Source organism: Bicyclus anynana, chromosome 26 (genome assembly GCF_947172395.1).
Source record: "Bicyclus anynana chromosome 26, ilBicAnyn1.1, whole genome shotgun sequence".
Lineage (NCBI taxonomy): Eukaryota > Metazoa > Arthropoda > Insecta > Lepidoptera > Nymphalidae > Bicyclus > Bicyclus anynana.
In genome coordinates, this window is record NC_069108.1 from 838,258 (window position 1) to 855,329 (window position 17,072).

General features: G+C 37.9%; 1 protein-coding gene and 1 long non-coding RNA gene across 3 annotated transcripts in view; both read right to left on the minus strand.

The window, feature by feature from the left end:
* The window catches only part of LOC112045713 (suppressor of cytokine signaling 4), a 33,610-nt gene extending 21,414 nt beyond the window's left edge, over nt 1–12,196 (minus strand). For both annotated transcript variants that reach the window (XM_052889566.1, XM_052889565.1), the window contains exons 1-4: nt 11,884–12,196; nt 5,216–5,287; nt 3,041–3,146; nt 1,869–1,970 (exon numbers count right to left, since the gene is read on the minus strand). In XM_052889566.1, coding sequence (XP_052745526.1) covers nt 1,869–1,970; nt 3,041–3,146; nt 5,216–5,240 — 233 coding nt within the window. In that variant the 5' untranslated portion in view covers nt 5,241–5,287; nt 11,884–12,196. The remainder of the gene's footprint in view (nt 1–1,868; nt 1,971–3,040; nt 3,147–5,215; nt 5,288–11,883) is intronic.
* Nucleotides 12,197–15,030: 2,834 nt separating this feature from the next.
* On the minus strand, nt 15,031–16,430 carry LOC128199550 (uncharacterized). Its single transcript, XR_008252158.1, has 2 exons — nt 15,927–16,430; nt 15,031–15,285 (listed from the first exon to the last, which is right to left on the minus strand). It is a non-coding gene; the product is annotated as an uncharacterized LOC128199550 (long non-coding RNA).
* Nucleotides 16,431–17,072: the final 642 nt, after the last annotated feature.

Here is a 17,072-nt window from a genome sequence, read left to right on the forward strand (position 1 = left end):
AATTTTGTAAAAGTAACAGGGTATCTGCGATCATTACTTTCGGAGCTACAGGGATTTAAAGGGTCAGATTAGAATTTTATAATCTTCGTTATTTTGCAAATATCCAGTCAATCTTAGCTTTTTATTTACCCGAATATCTCATAAAAATCAATATATTCAAACCTAGTCAACACAAAATATTATTAATAAATACAACACAAAACAATATTGCACAAAATCACTAACGCGGCTGGCAGCGTGACGGTGTCTACGCTGCCTAACAAACAACTGAGCTCAAGTCAAATACCCTCTTATTTATACCAACACTGATACCTCCCTTTCACAATAACATAAATAATGAATGTTAATGTACTTTACTCAAGGAACTTGTAACATGTATCCAATTCAATAGGGATGATGACTAGGTTTGAATATATTGATTTTTATGATACATTCGGATAAATAAGGTCAATGTTAACTAATTTATACATAAAAAGCAAAGATTGTCTGGATATTTGCAAAATAAATGAGATTATAAAATTTCAAAATCTATTAAAAATCCGTTATCGTAATTAGATGAAAATTCATACAGTTATTGCTTTCTTACATTAAATGTGGCATTTTTCAGTAAATTAACTATAAACGCACAAATAACAAAATTACTACCTAACCTAACGATCAGCGACCCAACGACGTCACTAACTCGTGCCATTATGTATGGGGCGTTTTTCAGGGATCCGCGGCAGCGCCGCAAATCTGACCCTTTAAATCCCTGTAGCTCCGAAAGTAATGATCGCAGATACCCTGTTACTTTTACAAAATTGCTTTGCTATTAGTATACCCTTAATTTATATACAATTTAAAAAACTGTCATCATCCCTATTTCTCTGCATCCTTGTACGCACTCTCTTCCTTCTGGGGTTGGAATTTCACTAAACAATTGATTACGCCTCATGTTGTATTTGGTGTCATGGTATTAAACACTTTGAATTGCACTATACGATTGTGTACTACATACGAGTACATTTATAAAATGGCTTAGACCATTAAAAAGAAAGGACCTGCCTCGTAAACCGTTACCCCTCTGTCAAAGATCAAGAATCAATGAAATCAATCAATTCAATCTAACGCGTTTATAAAAACTGTTGCTATAGAATTGATGTTTCATTGTTGTAATCGTTTTCGTCGTGTAAAGAGCTCCCTGAAAATACCGGTTTGTGTAGTTGAATGGCATAAAAATGGCCAAAAACTTGTAGTTTAGTAAAAGATGGAGTAACGTTTCATTTGTAAGTATTTCTACCATAATTTTATCAAATATATAATAAAAACGATTTCTGTAAAAGAATCGATTCTTTTGACGGAACAGCAAAAAATGGATCAAGTAATCGAACATTCTATATATATATTCTGTGGATAGTCTAAGCGATGTGTTGGTTAGTCTATGTAAAAATTACGCATGTGTGTATTGCGAGTCAATCATATAGTTGTGTGTTGTGTATAGACACAGAATTTACTTAATGGTGTTAAATGTTTTCGATGTGTGAGTTTACCTCGTCCCCCTCAAAAAACGACAAACTTTTAAATCAAAAAATTTTTTGTTGGTTGATGATGCAGCCTATGGTGGAACGCGCTTGCCTAGAAGATGCCTATTCACTCTTGACTTGAAAATAACCATATTGTAGGTGGTGGGGAAAACAGAAGCTGGGTGAATTTGTGTGCGAAACAGGTCCATTATTTTTAATGGTCTAAGGTTAAATGGTGATAAATATAACACTGTTGTTTGTTGTGGGCTATTCTCGGACCAAAGCGCGTTTGATTGTTATTCATTTGGTGCGTGAGCTGCAAATGATGATGAGGATTGCAGAGCGTGTGTGCAGTTGTGCACTCACCCGTCGTCGTGGCACGCATCGCTGACGCGGCGGTAGGCAGTGCACACGCACGCCGGGCGGCGCCAGCGGCGGCGGCGGCACACGCACTCCCGGCCCGTCCATCTACAGACATACAAATTACTATTGTTAACAAATAAAACCCAAGAAAAACAGAGGCAGCGTGACATGTGACGTCATCGCGTAGAGAGCGAGTTACTACAGCTTGACAATAGGGATGATGACAGTTTTTTAAATTGTATATAAATGAAGAGTATGCTAATAGTAAAGCAATTTTGTAAAAGTAACAGGGTATCTGCGATCATTACTTTCGGAGCTACAGGGATTTAAAGGGTCAGATTTGCGGATCTCTGAAAAACGCCCCATACAAAATGGTACGAATTAATGACGTCGTAGGTAATGTAATGATCGTTAGATTTGTATGGGCGTTCAAACAAAATTACTAATATCTTTGTTATTTGTGCGTTTATGTTTATAGTTCATGTAATAAAAAACGTCAAATTTAATGTAAGGAAGCTAAAACTATATGAATTTTCATCTAATTACAATAAAAGATTTTTTAATAGATTTAGAAATTTTATAATCTCACTAGCGGACGCCCGCGACTTCGTCCGCGTGAAATTCGATATAAACTTTCAACTACCCCTAACCTACCCCTACCATACCCCTAAGCTACCTTTACCCTACCCCTGCCCTACCCCTACCCTACGTTGAAATTTTTCCTGAATTTTCTTTGCTATGCTAACGAATGCAAAACCGTGGAAATTGGTTCGTGCGTTCTGGAGTTATAGCTTCAGGAAAGAAAACCCGACTTTTATTTTATTTTTATTTTTTTTATAATAAGTATCCTATTCCTATGTCCTTCTCCTGGCTCTAAACTACTTCCCTGCCAATTTTCAGTTAAATCGGTTCAATTTATTTTGAAAATATCCAGACAATCTTTACTTTTTATGTATAAATTAGTTAACAATGACCTTATTTACCCGAATGTATCATAAAAATCAATATATTCAGACCATCATCCCCATCATGTCGTTGACACCTGCTATGCGTCCTGTAGGACACAAGAAAGATAAACGCAGGCGTCCACTAATCAGCATCGTACGGATCGGACGTCCGACACGTACGACGCGGACAAGTGGACGGCCACCACGAGACGGCGAGTGGCGACGCACCTGTCGGTGACGGCGCTGACGTAGCGCTGCACGCTGCCCGGCGACTCGGCGTGGCGGCGCCGCTCCCACGCGCCGCAGCCGCATTCGGAGCCCGGGGGCGCCGCGTCTGGAATTGGACAACCACTATTGGAATCCATACCTCATCATCATATCCATTTCGTTCGTCATCAACCCATATTCGGCTCACTGCTGAGCTCGAGTCTCCTCTCAGAATGAGAGGGGTTAGGCCAGTAGTCCACCACGCTGGCCCAATGCGGATTGGCAGACTTCACACACGCAGAGAATTAAGATAATTCTCTGGTATGCAGGTTTCCTCACGATGTTTTCCTTCACCGATTGAGACACATGATATTTAATTTCCTAAAATGCACACAACTGAAAAGTTGGAGGTGCATGCCCCGGACCGGATTCGAACCCACACCCTCCGGAGTCAGAGGCAGAGGTCATATCCACTGGGCCATCACGGCTCTTCATCATATCCATACCCCTCTATTTATTATTTATTAATACTCCTAAACTTTTCTTTAATAAGCTTGGTGATGTAAGATTAATATGTACCTATTATTACTAATCGTATATTATTTTATAATTATTGTTAGCGACGCCACAAAAGTATTTCCGATCGGTCCGTGAGCTCACCCTGGGGTCATGCCTGAAAATCAGCACTACAGTTCTCAACTGTAGTATCGAGCTGAGGCAGCGCCCCATTCAGCATTCAGCTGAATTTCTTTATTATATTATTATACTAAGTACAGACAGAGGAACTTTGTAATTTAAGTAGGTATCTTTAAGTAGTTTGTAAGCTCTGTTAGTATTAGTTTGTAATTTCTTCTTGATCTTTTACTTTGTTTTTTTGTTGAATAAAGGATTTTATTATTATATCAGCCGATGGAGTCCACTGCAGGACATAGGCCTTTTGTAGGCACTTCCAAACATCACGAAACTGAGCCGCCTGCATCCAGCGAATGTCTGCGATGTCATTTCTGATTCGATCAAACAGATACTCCGAACATAGCTCGTTCCATCGCCCGCTGTATGACTCTGAGGTCCATAGTTAGCGACAAAGAACAGTATTTTTTTTTCTACAAGTTAGCCCTTGATAACAATCTCACCTGATGGAAAGTGACGATGCAATCTAAGATGGAAGAGGGCTAACTTGATGTAAATTGAAATCCACACTCCTTTCGATTATCGCTTGGCGGTACGTCTTTGTCGGTAGGGTGGTAACTAGCCACAGCCAAAGCCTCCCACTAGCCAGACCTGGACCAATTAAGAAAACCTCAATCTGCCCAGCCGGGGATCGAACCCAGGACCTCCGTCTTGTAAATCCATCGCGCATACCACTGCGTCACGGAATTCCTCAAAGTATACAATACATAGTGATCTAAAATGATCAATTTTACTCTAAGTGTTCAATGATAAACAAAATGGCCCATGAAATATAAACGTGGGTACATATTTGTAGATATTTCGGCATCTGTGTTTCCTGCTAGTATGCTGTAAATAAGCAAGTGTGACCACAAAAAAAAAGATTTCATGTGATTATGTCCACTAATCTTTTTTGAATTTGATATCTAGTTATACTAATATTATAAAGCTGAAGAGTTTGTTTGTTTGATTGAACGCGCTAATCTCAGGAGCTACTGGTCCGATTTGAAAAATTCTTCCAGTGTAAGATAGCCCATTTATCGAGGAAGGCTATAAACTATATATAATCACCGTTTTCCTACGGGAACGGGAACCACGCGGGTGAAACCGCGCGGCGTCAGCTAGTCTATACTAATATTATAAAGCTGAAGAGTTTGTTTGTTTGTTTGTTTGTTTGATTGATTGAACGCGCTAATCTCAGGAACTACTGGTCCGATTTGAAAAATTCTTTCTGTGTTAGATAGCCCATTTATCGAGGAAGGCTATAAACTATATATAATCACCATTTTCCTACGGGAACGGGAACCACGCGGGTGAAACCGCGCGGCGTCAGCTAGTTTGAACATAAAGAATCAACTTAACAATATTAGATATTCTTGGCATTCAAATGTCCCGCAACGGGAGGGTTCATTTTTTTGTATAAAATTTTAAGTGTTTTGTATTATATTTTTATATTAACATTGTTAAAAAATTAAAAATAAGGTAAATAAATAAATAAGAGAATAATATTATATGTTCAGAACTCACTTTTTCTGGAAGCCTGTTGCCCCATGCTGGTTCAGGAAGCAACTATGCGCGGTTCGGCAGGCGAACTACCATCTGGAATTAAGACAAAGGCTATATTATCATCTATCTAAGCCTATTTCCAAAGAGAGCCATGATATTTTAGCGGACTCAGAGGTGATTACAAAAATAAGAAAACTAATGTCGAACACTCACAACATTTGTCAGGACAACTTAATTAACAAATCAAACTGTAACCAAAATAAGACCCTAGAATGGCAGATGACCTTGAGTGAAGTCACGCACTTGTGAACGTTGTGTGTAGGGTTAAAGGTACCTTTGACTGTTAACCAACACTCCCATTTTCCACTCAAGTCACTATCCCCGCCTATCCCAAGTGACCCATAAAGAAATACACAACAAGAGATGTGGTCGGCTCGAACGCCACGAGCACACTGAAGCCGTCCGTACCTCGTATTGTCCCAAAAAATATGATCAAAATGATGAATTTTAGTGTAAAGGTAGGGTAGGTGTTTGTTAGGGGTAGGGTTGAGTCCCTACTCATCCCCTGTATGGTAGGGTAGCTGTAGAGTGGAAGTATGGTAGGGTAGTATTAGGGTTTCTCGCGGAAGAAGTCGCGGGCGTCCGCTAGTTCTAAAAAAACAACAAAGAAACATTTTTGAACATTTCAGTCTCTCTATTTATTAAACTGCCGGTGATTCACAATTGCTAGAAACTGAAAAGTATGCAACAGTTAAATTGACACAATTGAGTTCAATTAGACAAAACAAACTGATTAGTCATTTAGTACTCCTACATGTACATGTGATGGATCGGATCTGAGACTTGGTCGCTAACTGTGGACCTTATTAGAAAGCTCAGAGTCACTCAGCGGGCGACAGACCAAATTATGTTTTGGTTTCTCTGGATGACCGAATCAGAAATGATCTGCAAGTGAACCATATTCACTGACATAGCTAAGCAACTCGCAAAGCTAAAGTGGCAATCGAAAGACCACATGGTTCAAAGAGCAGGACATTCAGGTCATTGGTGCTGGAATGGAGACCCCGCATTGGAAAGCTCAGTGTTGGTTGACCTCACTAGGTGGGCCGAGGACATCAAGCAGATTAGTCTCTGAATACTATCAGCTAAAGACTGTTGTCTGGAAGTCCATGCAAGAGGCATATGTCCAGCAGTGGACATCCATCGGCTGATAATGATGATGATGGAGGTGATGACATCTATTATACCCTGCATGGGCATTTACTAATTGTCATTATCAACCCATATTCGGCTCACTCAACTCAATGTAAACATACCTAGACTGTATTAGTTAACATCCAAATCAACTTGCAAGGACCCTAATGATGAAGAAACCTGGTACAACTTTCAAAAGGCTCAAGAGACCGAGCACCACAAGATGTCATGAAATAGACACTACATTATTTGGGCAAATCACTAGATTTCACACCAAACAAGCCTTAATACAAATACTTAAAATCCCACTGAATGTTTCACGACAGATTGCAGGAATAATGAGACTCAAAAAAATCGGCTCACTATTTAGCACGAGTCTCCTCTCAGAATGAGAAGGGTTAGTCCACCACACTGGCTCAATGTGGATTGGCAGGCTTTACACACATAAAGAATTAAGAAAATTCTCAGGTGTGCAGGTTTCCTCGTGATGTTTTTCTTCACTGTTTGAGACAAGTGCACATAACTAATATACACATGAATTTACTAATAAAGTGTATAAAACTAACTTAAATTCACCAGCTATCTCAACCCAGTTCCTCAAACGTGTGACGATCAACACAAAACGCAAATGACTGCATGCAACAAAGAAAAGACCTATCAAGATAATCTTAGCATAAATAAAAGTATGAATAAGTGAGTATAGTACAAGGAGACAATAAGGATCTTTATCGACTTGGGTTTCATTTTAAAATCCATTGCAAGCTTGTCAACAACCTAACCCCCAGGCCATGGCAAATTGTATAACAATAATGTCTTCCTGACTGTATTTTGGCCATGGCGACTAATCTGATTGTCACACCATCACTTGACAATATTTATCATCATCAGCACTATGGTGTCCACCAACAAACACCATGATCCTGAGCCGCCTGCATATACATGAGATATTTAATCACATACCAAATGATATCAAAGTGTTCACTTTGGCACAGTTTAAAATAAAGGTATATGGTTGGCTGATAACTAAGACATACTAAAGAGTTATAATAATAAATAATTGAACTATGTTGGTGACTTAATACTCCAGTTTTAACAACAATATGAATGTCTCTAGTGAAGGATACTCATGTCTTACCAACATCAAACCTAAAACCCATCTGCTCATTGTCTTTTTGACGGATTGCACGATATTTCATGGAACAAAAAAAAAAAGGGTGACTTTGGTCCTTCTGTAATTCTTCTAATTTTTGCATCTGGACCAAAGAGGCACTCAGTCAGACATCGGTCCCAGTCACTATACATCTGATTGTATTTATTAAAGAACCATACATCCATTAAAACTCGCCATAACACATTGGTGCAGCATGGTGGGTCTAAGTTTCAAATTCCCTCTCTTATGAAAACCGTTGGGCATATGCTGCACACCACGACATATACTCGATACAAGAAAAAGACAAATGTCGACCAGTAGCGGCGAAATCGAAATCTCTCTCTCTTATCTTATTACAATGGGACGAAAGAGAGAGCGATGTTTTCGATATTAATCTATTTCATCGTCGCTTCATAGATCTACTGGCCCTGTTATAGAAAACTCGACTTCGCCCACCTATAGAACTCTTTAATCCGGCCCTGTCGCAAAATTCGTCCTTAACAGACGTCGACTAACTATAAACTTGAAAATTTTATATATTTTTAAGACAATGGGTTATCAATATTTCGTGATGAGTGTACTTTCGCTTTTATATATCAATACATATAAATAAAATTGTAGTGTCTGTCTTTGCTAGTGCCTTACCACAAATGACAATAAGACCGCCATTACTAAATGACAATCAGCACCATTAAGACATATTGCCTACTTCGGTCTACTTTAGTCTTTTAGTAGAGTACAAACAATTTTTAGATTTACCGCCCAAAAATTGTTTGTACTGGACTAAAATACTAAAGTAGTCCGAACTAGACCTTAGCGCCGTGTCTAAGGAACTTGTTTCGTGGCGCGAAGTACTGTTTACTTAAGTGCATAAAGTTATTTACACGAAACTAGAACACAGTCAAGTTTTTTTTTTAATTTTATGTCTGTCGGGCTGGACTAATCTCTAGGTAAACCTATTTATATTAGGATACTTTTTATCCCGGGAAAATCCATAGTACCCGCAGAATTCATGAAAACTAAATTTCACGCTAACGGAGTTGCGGGCGTCCACTAGTTTCGATTAAAAACAAGATTCATAGATTGTTAGAAAATCGCCCCGCTCGCCGCTCCGCCGACCGACCCGCTATCCGCGTCACACCCATGGCCCGCACGCGCAGATCAAGATGACGTTTTCGATGTGGCACCGGACGTGCTGAATTTGCAAGTACAATACATTTGCGAGCAAAACAGATTTAATCTGCAGCCCGTTTATCCTTTTGTTAACTGTTATTTTTGAATAGAGGGCACATTGTTATGGACTACTAGCAGACTAGCAGTTGCCTCGCGACTTCACCATTCATCACAGCGTCTTCGCCGGCGAAGGCGAGGTCCTCGATATCTGACGTCACACAGTCGTGGGCTTTTTAACTCACGATCTCGGGGGGCGCCCGGACTGATACACTCAGGCCAAAACACCCTTCCCGAATGACCATCTAAGCCGAGGTCCGAGTCTCAGGAGACGCCCTTAGAGATTCGTTCCTCTGCTTCTGCTTCTGCCTTCGGACCCCTTGAGGCGATGCTTCTATGCTCGCCCAAACCCTCCGGTGACGCCGATGAAGTCCCATTAAGGAGCCTATGGCACTTACACAATCAGAAAAAAGCATACTCATTGGGAGCATCATCATTAATGAGTCTTCTCTCAGAATGTGAGGGGTTAGCGTTAGGTTAATAGTACACCTTGCTGGCCCAATGCGGATTGGCAGACTTCACACACAGAAAATTAAGAAAATTGCATTGCATGCAGGTTTCCTCACAATGTTTTCCTATCACCGTTCTAAACACGTGATATTTAATTTCATAAAATGCACAAAACTGAAAAGTTGGAGGTATGCAGTCAGAATCGAAGGCAGAGGCCACTGGGCTATCACTTCTCTCTTACATATATAACATTTGTAAGGTTTAAAGCCAGGTTTGTATCCAAATAGGAGAGGGAAATTCCCTCTAACTTTAATGAGATTGCTTGCTTAAATAAATCTTAAACCCACCACACTGTTTCTGAGGGGACTGAAGGTGATGAGTTTTCAGAGAGGCAAAGTAAAACCTGAACTGTATATTGTCCAACTCAATGAATCAGGAGCAGGGGCCCATTGCCACTTCAGCTGTTGCACAGTCTAAAGAGCCAATTTTTGTTTATTTAATGACAAGTTAACCTTTAACTACTATCTCACACCCAAGATAGTCGTTCCGCCCATCTACTGTGCTACTCTGCCTTCGGACCCTATCAGGTGATGCTTATGCTCTTACCCAAACCCTCCCGTGATAATGCTGAGGACCCATTAAGGAGCCTACAGTACTTACACAATCAGAAAAACTAAATATCTCAGCTGATGTTAAGTGACGCGTAAGCGAATAAAGTAAAAGTATAGGAATGCTAAAACTCTTGGCGGTACATCTTTGCCAGTAGGATGTTATACGCAGCAAATATAGAAACTGAATAAGGAATGGTAATTTATAGGGGATACATTCTTAGGAGGCAAGACAAAAAACTGTCTGGCTCTGTCTTTTAAATTTTTAAACCTACTGAATCAATTTTGATGAATTTCGGTATAAGGGACTTTGGTGAGAAGAATTTTGAAAATTCTCTTCCCTTTGGAACTTTCATATAATTACACATATTAACATATGTGAACACTTGTGAAATTGCTTTCTTGTATAAAAGAGAGAGATAAAATAGAACTAGAAATTGTATTATTTTAAAGAATGACAAAAGCCAATTGTTTACCAAAAAACAAATTAAAAACTAACGAACATAGAAAACATATGGATTTGCATACCTAATTTATTTAAAAGTACTTAATACATTTTTTTTTTATTAAATAAATAAAAATATATTAACTATATCTTTGTAAACCCATACCACTGAGCTCTGTGGCCATCAAAGTTTCCATCAAAGGTAAGATCATTTGTGGGAAAACAAATTTGTGATCATTTTTCACCAAGGGCCAGATCAAGAGCCGTGATAGTCCAGTGGATATCACCTCTGCCTCAGGTTCCAGAGGGTGTAGGTTCGAATCCAGTCCAGGGCATGCACCTTCAACTTTTCAGTGCAGACACATTTTAAGAAATTAAATATCACGTGTCTCAAATGGTGAAGGAAAAACATCGTGGGGAAATCTGCATACCAGAGAATTTTCTTAATTCTCTGAGTGTGTGAAGTCTGTCAATCCGCATTGGGCCACGGTGGTGGAATATTGGCCTAACCTCTCTCATTCTGAGAGGAGACTTAAGCTCAGCAGTGAGCCAAATATGGGTTGATAACGAATGAATAAATGATAATTTTTTCAGCCTATTTTAATGGACAGGCCTCTTTTTACAGAAGGCGATGTAGATCTCTTTTTACCCACAATACTGCTCTAATGTAGGTTGGCTGGCTTAACAGATATTTATGCTTACAGATGGCCGAGTTTGTCTTAGGGTGTATTTCCAGACTGAGCATGTTTGGATTATCTTAACAATAACATCGTGAGTTTACTAAAACAATTCCTACATTACAGTAAGTACTTAATGTTCCTGAAGTCATTCGACAAGATAAAAAACTAAACAACTCCTGTTACATAGCAGATCCAACATAGCACTGGTAGCAGGCTTGACAACTGGACATTGTCTGCTCAATAGACACTTGAAGATAATGAAAGTCATAGACAATCCATCATGTCCAGGTTGTGATGAGGAAGAGATTAGCTATCACTTTATAGCTGAGTGTCCCATGTTCGCACTGGTAAGATGGGAGTTACTAGGTAAGGATACATTACATGAAGTAGACCTGACAGATCTCACTATAGGTGATGTTGTTACATACACAAAGGCTACAGGAAGATTTGAGGGGAGAACACTGTCAAGACACCAGTGAACCTGTGTTCTTTTTTCAATTAGGTGGAAAGGTCCCTAATTAAGACTGATCACCCGTCTGGCCTCGTCAGACGTCTCCTCTATAATCTATATAAGTACTTAATGCAAAAAAAATATTTTTTGATGATTCAAAATTAATTCCAAAGAATAAAATTTAAAAAAAAAAACTTTGAATTATCTATTACCTATTACCAAATAAAGACAAGTTGTGACAAGTTCAATAACCTTAATAACATTTGGAAAAAAAATATACGAAAAATTAAGTAAAGTAAAAAAAGGTAAAACTATTTGAGTAATAAGCTATAACTTTTAATGCAGTAAGTGTACTAAAATTGTTATATTTACAAAATAAATCATAAAATGTCACCATAGGCAGCCATTTTGAAATGATCATGAAGTATGATCTCAATCCAAGGGATTAATTTTGAAATAGTTTAGAACAATAATTACTCACGTCTAATTATTAATTTACAGTATTGTCGTAAAGTTCGTTGTTTTCGATACGATTTCACATCACTTTCGCGACTCTGCGTTGTTTTATTATTGGTTTGTGTTCACTTCAAATTTAGTTAAATTATAATTGATTTTACACATTTGTTAAAATAAAATTTAAATTACACGTGTTCAAAATGCGTTTTTAATTACATATTTTTACAAATAATCCACATTTAACTTAGGCCTAGTTATGAAAATTATTAAGGCCAAAATAAATACGCAGCTTTTCCTCAAAATGAGACATTTCGTTTCACCACAGATTATTATGAAAAATTTAATAAAATGACATACTATTTTCTTTTAGGCTTATGTACGGCTCTGAGTTCTGGCATTATCAGCCTCAGTCTGTCTGTCTGGGGCCTAATTGTCTAACGGACTTCATTGATCGTAAAGTTCATACGATCGGCTACGATCAACGATCAATCGTAACTTTACATTGGTATTGTCTAATTTAGTTCATTATATGAAGACCGGATGGTGAACGATGAACTGAAATCATTCATGAAGATTGCGTATTGTTTATGCAAAACGATAGTGAAACTATCGTTAATAATATTATCAAATTTATGTCAAACTCCTTATTAATGCATATATTTTAACAAAGTTTTATGTCTTTTGTTTAATACATTAAAGAAGCATTAAATTTCACGACAAATATCTACTATTGAAGACAATAGCGTGAGAAAATGGTACATGCAACTCAAGTAACAAAACGCAATTAACGAATTTAACCAAGGACTATTTGGACTATTTGGTAATCTCCCTGTTGTCTGTGTAGGCTAGTGTCAAAATAACGGGGTATCCTATTAGTCTGTGGTGAAACATAGCATATTAATAACCTGTGGATTAGAAATTTAAATTTTATAAACAAAACAAAGTTTTTATTTTTCAGGTTTTCCGTTTTAAAGAGAATTTAGAAATTGAGCAAAGTTTTACTAAATTATAGTGATCTTAGGAGCAAAGTTTACTTCGTTTGTGTTATTGTTAATCAAAAATATAAAAGTAAACAAAAAAGAAAAACTACCTCTATCTAATTTTGTCGATGTCCATTTCTTAAGAAGTTTCTCATTAAAACAACCCTTAACTCAGGCAAGGCAGGGCTAAGGTGGTTAGTGTAACTACAAGTGGTTAACTTACAGTTAGCCAACTGAAGAACAATCAACAATGCCCGATTAATAAGTGATCGCGCTGCTTGTCTACTACTTGCTGCTTGTCCCTGCACTAGTTATAGCAGTAATTTCTTTGTTTGGAAGTATTTAGCACATCCGGGCTGCGCAAAAGGAGAGAGTGGGCATTTCCTCTGTCTCTTAGAAAAGTCCGCATGTTATTTTTATCCCAGTGTTAATCTCTAAGTCTCGTATGAATCGGCACTAATATACCTTACCTAAGGTTTACCTAAGTGTGTGATTAGTCACTTCACAAACAGACTTATTATTAAAGGATTTGAACAGTTCTCTAGCTCTTTAGGGTGTTTTATTCCTTCACCAGCCAACAACAGTGTCATAATTACAATGGGTTCGCAGAGTTAGTTTATCTAGGCATTTAGATATACCATTCAAAATCCTCTACTGAGAGCAAAATGTTACTGTTATATTTTATTTTTTATTCTTTACAATTTAAACTGAAAATCCACAACCCTTTCAGTTGCTACATGTCATCACACTGGAATGCTAAATTGCTTGGCCGTAAGTCTCAATTGGTCCAGCCGGGGATCAAACACAGGACCTTCGGAACATTAATTATCATTAACATCTGATAGTGGTATATTAACACCATAACTACCAATCCACATTGGAGCAGGTTTTTTTTTTTATTCTTTACAAGTTAGCCCTTGACTACAATCTCACCTGATGGTAAGTGATGATGTAATCTATGATGGTAACGGGCTAACTTGTTAGGAGTAGTAAGACAATCCACACCCCTTTTGGTTTCTACATGGCATCGTACCGGAATGCTAAATCGCTTAGTGGTAGGTCTTTGCCAGTAAGGTGGTAACTGGCCGAAGCCTCCCACCAGCCAGACCTAGACCAATTGAGAAAACCTCAATCGGCCCAGCCAGGGATCAAACCCAGGACACCACTGCTAATGTTTTCCTCTCAAAGATTCTATCTAAGTTTTAGTATGAAAGATTAAGTTTTTTTTTAATTTCAGACTAAATTGATTATTATGAACAGACCATTATGATGAATCACTGATATTGACTCAGAGACATGAAGATGAGTGCTTTGACAACAAGACTGACTAGCTGAGCCAGCTTAAGAATTATGTGGTGTGTGTGTGTGTGTCTAATTCCAGGAGCTCTCTATGTCAGCCATCCATCTATATTCTTACTCATTTTTGTTAATTATAAAATAAATTTGATTATTTAGTGTGTAACTTCATTGTACCTATCCTGCTAGCTGTTAGAAAGATAGCATCTGTAATAATTTATTTACGGTAAAACATATTTAAAAATAAACATGCTTTAACATTTAAGTATGGCCAATATGTTGTCAAGTACAGTGGGCAGGGCTGAATCCATGATGATGACTCGTTTTTCTGATTTAAGAAAATATACTAATCATCAAAAAGTGTCTGCAAGTACTGTACAGGCTGACTGTTTGGATGAGAAGTATATATTTGATTATTTTTAAGCTTTGTGGTTTCAGGGTTTAAAAAATGTCTAACTGAAAGTCTATGTTTACTGTATTTATTATTATTATAATAAATAAACTTAAAAAATCTTTTTTTTATAAACTTCGAACCCCTATTTCACCCTCAGAGGTGTCATTTTCATAATTCTTAGAATACTAGTAGTCAAGATACTGTAATAAAAAGATACAGTTTGTGAGATTGTAGGGGTAAACACTGGACCTACTGAACCAATGTTGAAGATTATTTTACCAATAAAAATCCACATTTGAGTATTATAGGCCATGTATTCCCACGGGAACAGGAATTATGTGGGTGCAGGGGGTGAACATACACAGGTATTATAAATGTATTTTTTACAACTACACTTTTTTGAATAATTTATTTAATTATTGTAATGGTAAAAAAAAATATTAATAGTAAAATGTTAAACTGAAAGCTTTAGTTTTGGAAAAGACTACAAAAAACAAACTCAGCGAAGTAAGTATTCTTTTATTTTCAAATATCAAAGACCAAATCAAATATCATCAGCATTTCACAATCTATGCAAATATTTTGATAATACACACACATTTATGATTTGACCAGATAACAGGGTCATCAGTACAATGTCCTATCAGCTAAAAGCCTTTGCCATCTTTTCTTCAGCACACCAATATGTTATTCTATTGTATTGCAGGTGCTTTTTGTAATATTGGAGTCTGCAGTTATAGGGCATATTCCAAATATCCTGTAAAGCAAAATTGTTAATATTGAGCATATTATAAAATACACACATCAACATTTAGTCTCAATGTAAGTGTAGTTTGTGTACTAAGATAATATAGCAGACAGACAAGCTTCGCTTTGACTCATTCCCTATTCCTATCCTATTCTACTCCCACCCATTGGCTTATCTACTATTATTTCCTATTCCTATTCGGTAGCTCAGAATCCTAGGATTCCTAGGGTGGGCATGCACCAATGGAAAATGTAAATGTACCTATGAGCGATGACGAAAGAGTTCGTTCGCCATAATCATAATTTTAAAAATGAAATTCGATTCCTTTTTGCTTAATAACCAGCAAACTTAACTAAACCACACACATAAGCCCTGGAACACAGATCCCAACACATGGGATACAACAACATGCAAGATGTCGCAGAAATCTAAAACATGGTATGGTATTAAATATCGTAGGTATTGAGTTTATCTATGGAATTATCGTCTCTTTCTCTGGTACGTCCAAAGAAAGTGTGTGTAAGAAGACATTAGATGCTGGAAGAAAGATGCTGTTTGATCCCCAGTTCTTGGAGGAGTGAGATTGTGTCCAGGATATGCAAGCATTCTTTTTCAACACATTTCTAGAGCGTGTATATTCTTTTTCTCACTTTCTCTCAGAGTCCAAGTCTCAGCATCCTATATAAATCGATTAATAGCACTCAATTAACTTCATTGTTTTGACTTTATAGGTTCATTGCAAAGAATATATTATTTACTAGCGGACGCCCGCGACTTCGTCTGCGTAAAATTCGATGTCAATTTTACTACTACCCCCTAACCTAACCTAACCTACCCTACCCCTACCATACCCCTACCCTATCACTACCCCAACCCTACCACTGCCCCGACCCTACCCCTACCCTACCCCTACCTTACCTATACCCTACCCCAATCCTACCCGTACCCTCCCCGTACCCTATCCCTTTCCTACCCCTATCCCACCCGTACCCCTATATCACGCCTATCCTACCCCTACCCTGCCACTTCCCTATCCTACCCGTACCTCTACCCTACCACTACCCTACCTCTACCCCGACCCTACCACTACCCTAAACCCGGCCCTAAACCTACCCTACCCCTACACTACCCCTACGCTTCCCTACCCGTACCCTAACCTACCCTGTAACTTCTCTATCTTACTCCTACCCTTAGCAAAATCGGTCCAGTCCTTCGAGAGTGGTGGTATGACCAAGAGAAATAGAGACTTCTATGCTAATAATATAAAGAGGTAAAGTTCGTGTGGTTGTAGGAGGTAATCTCTGGATCTACTGGACCGATTTGGAAAATTGTTTTACCAATAGAAAGCTACGTTATTTGCGAGTGTCCAAGGCTATGTTTGATCCCCATATTCACACGGGAACGGGAACTACGTAAATGAAAGCGCCGGGCGTCATATAGTGGAATTTCTGCGTCTTTTAGAAATTTTGTATTATCTCCGAAACTATTTAAGTAATTAACATACTGTAAAGGGCAAATCTTATCTCCATAATACCCTTGTGATTATTAAATAATTTATTTTAATAAGGATTAAAGTTTAGTTTATAAATAATGACGTAAACCTAAGTATATAAAATTAATAATTTTTAAAACACAAAAGGCCTTTTTTCTTCTATATATCAGCTAATATATAGAAGATAGATATATGGTGTCGCGGACTTCTTTGTAGAACTTTTAAAGATACATAAAGTCTCCATATATTAATTTCAATTTTACACAATAGTTAAGGCAGCGCATGCGAATAAGTCTGTTTATGA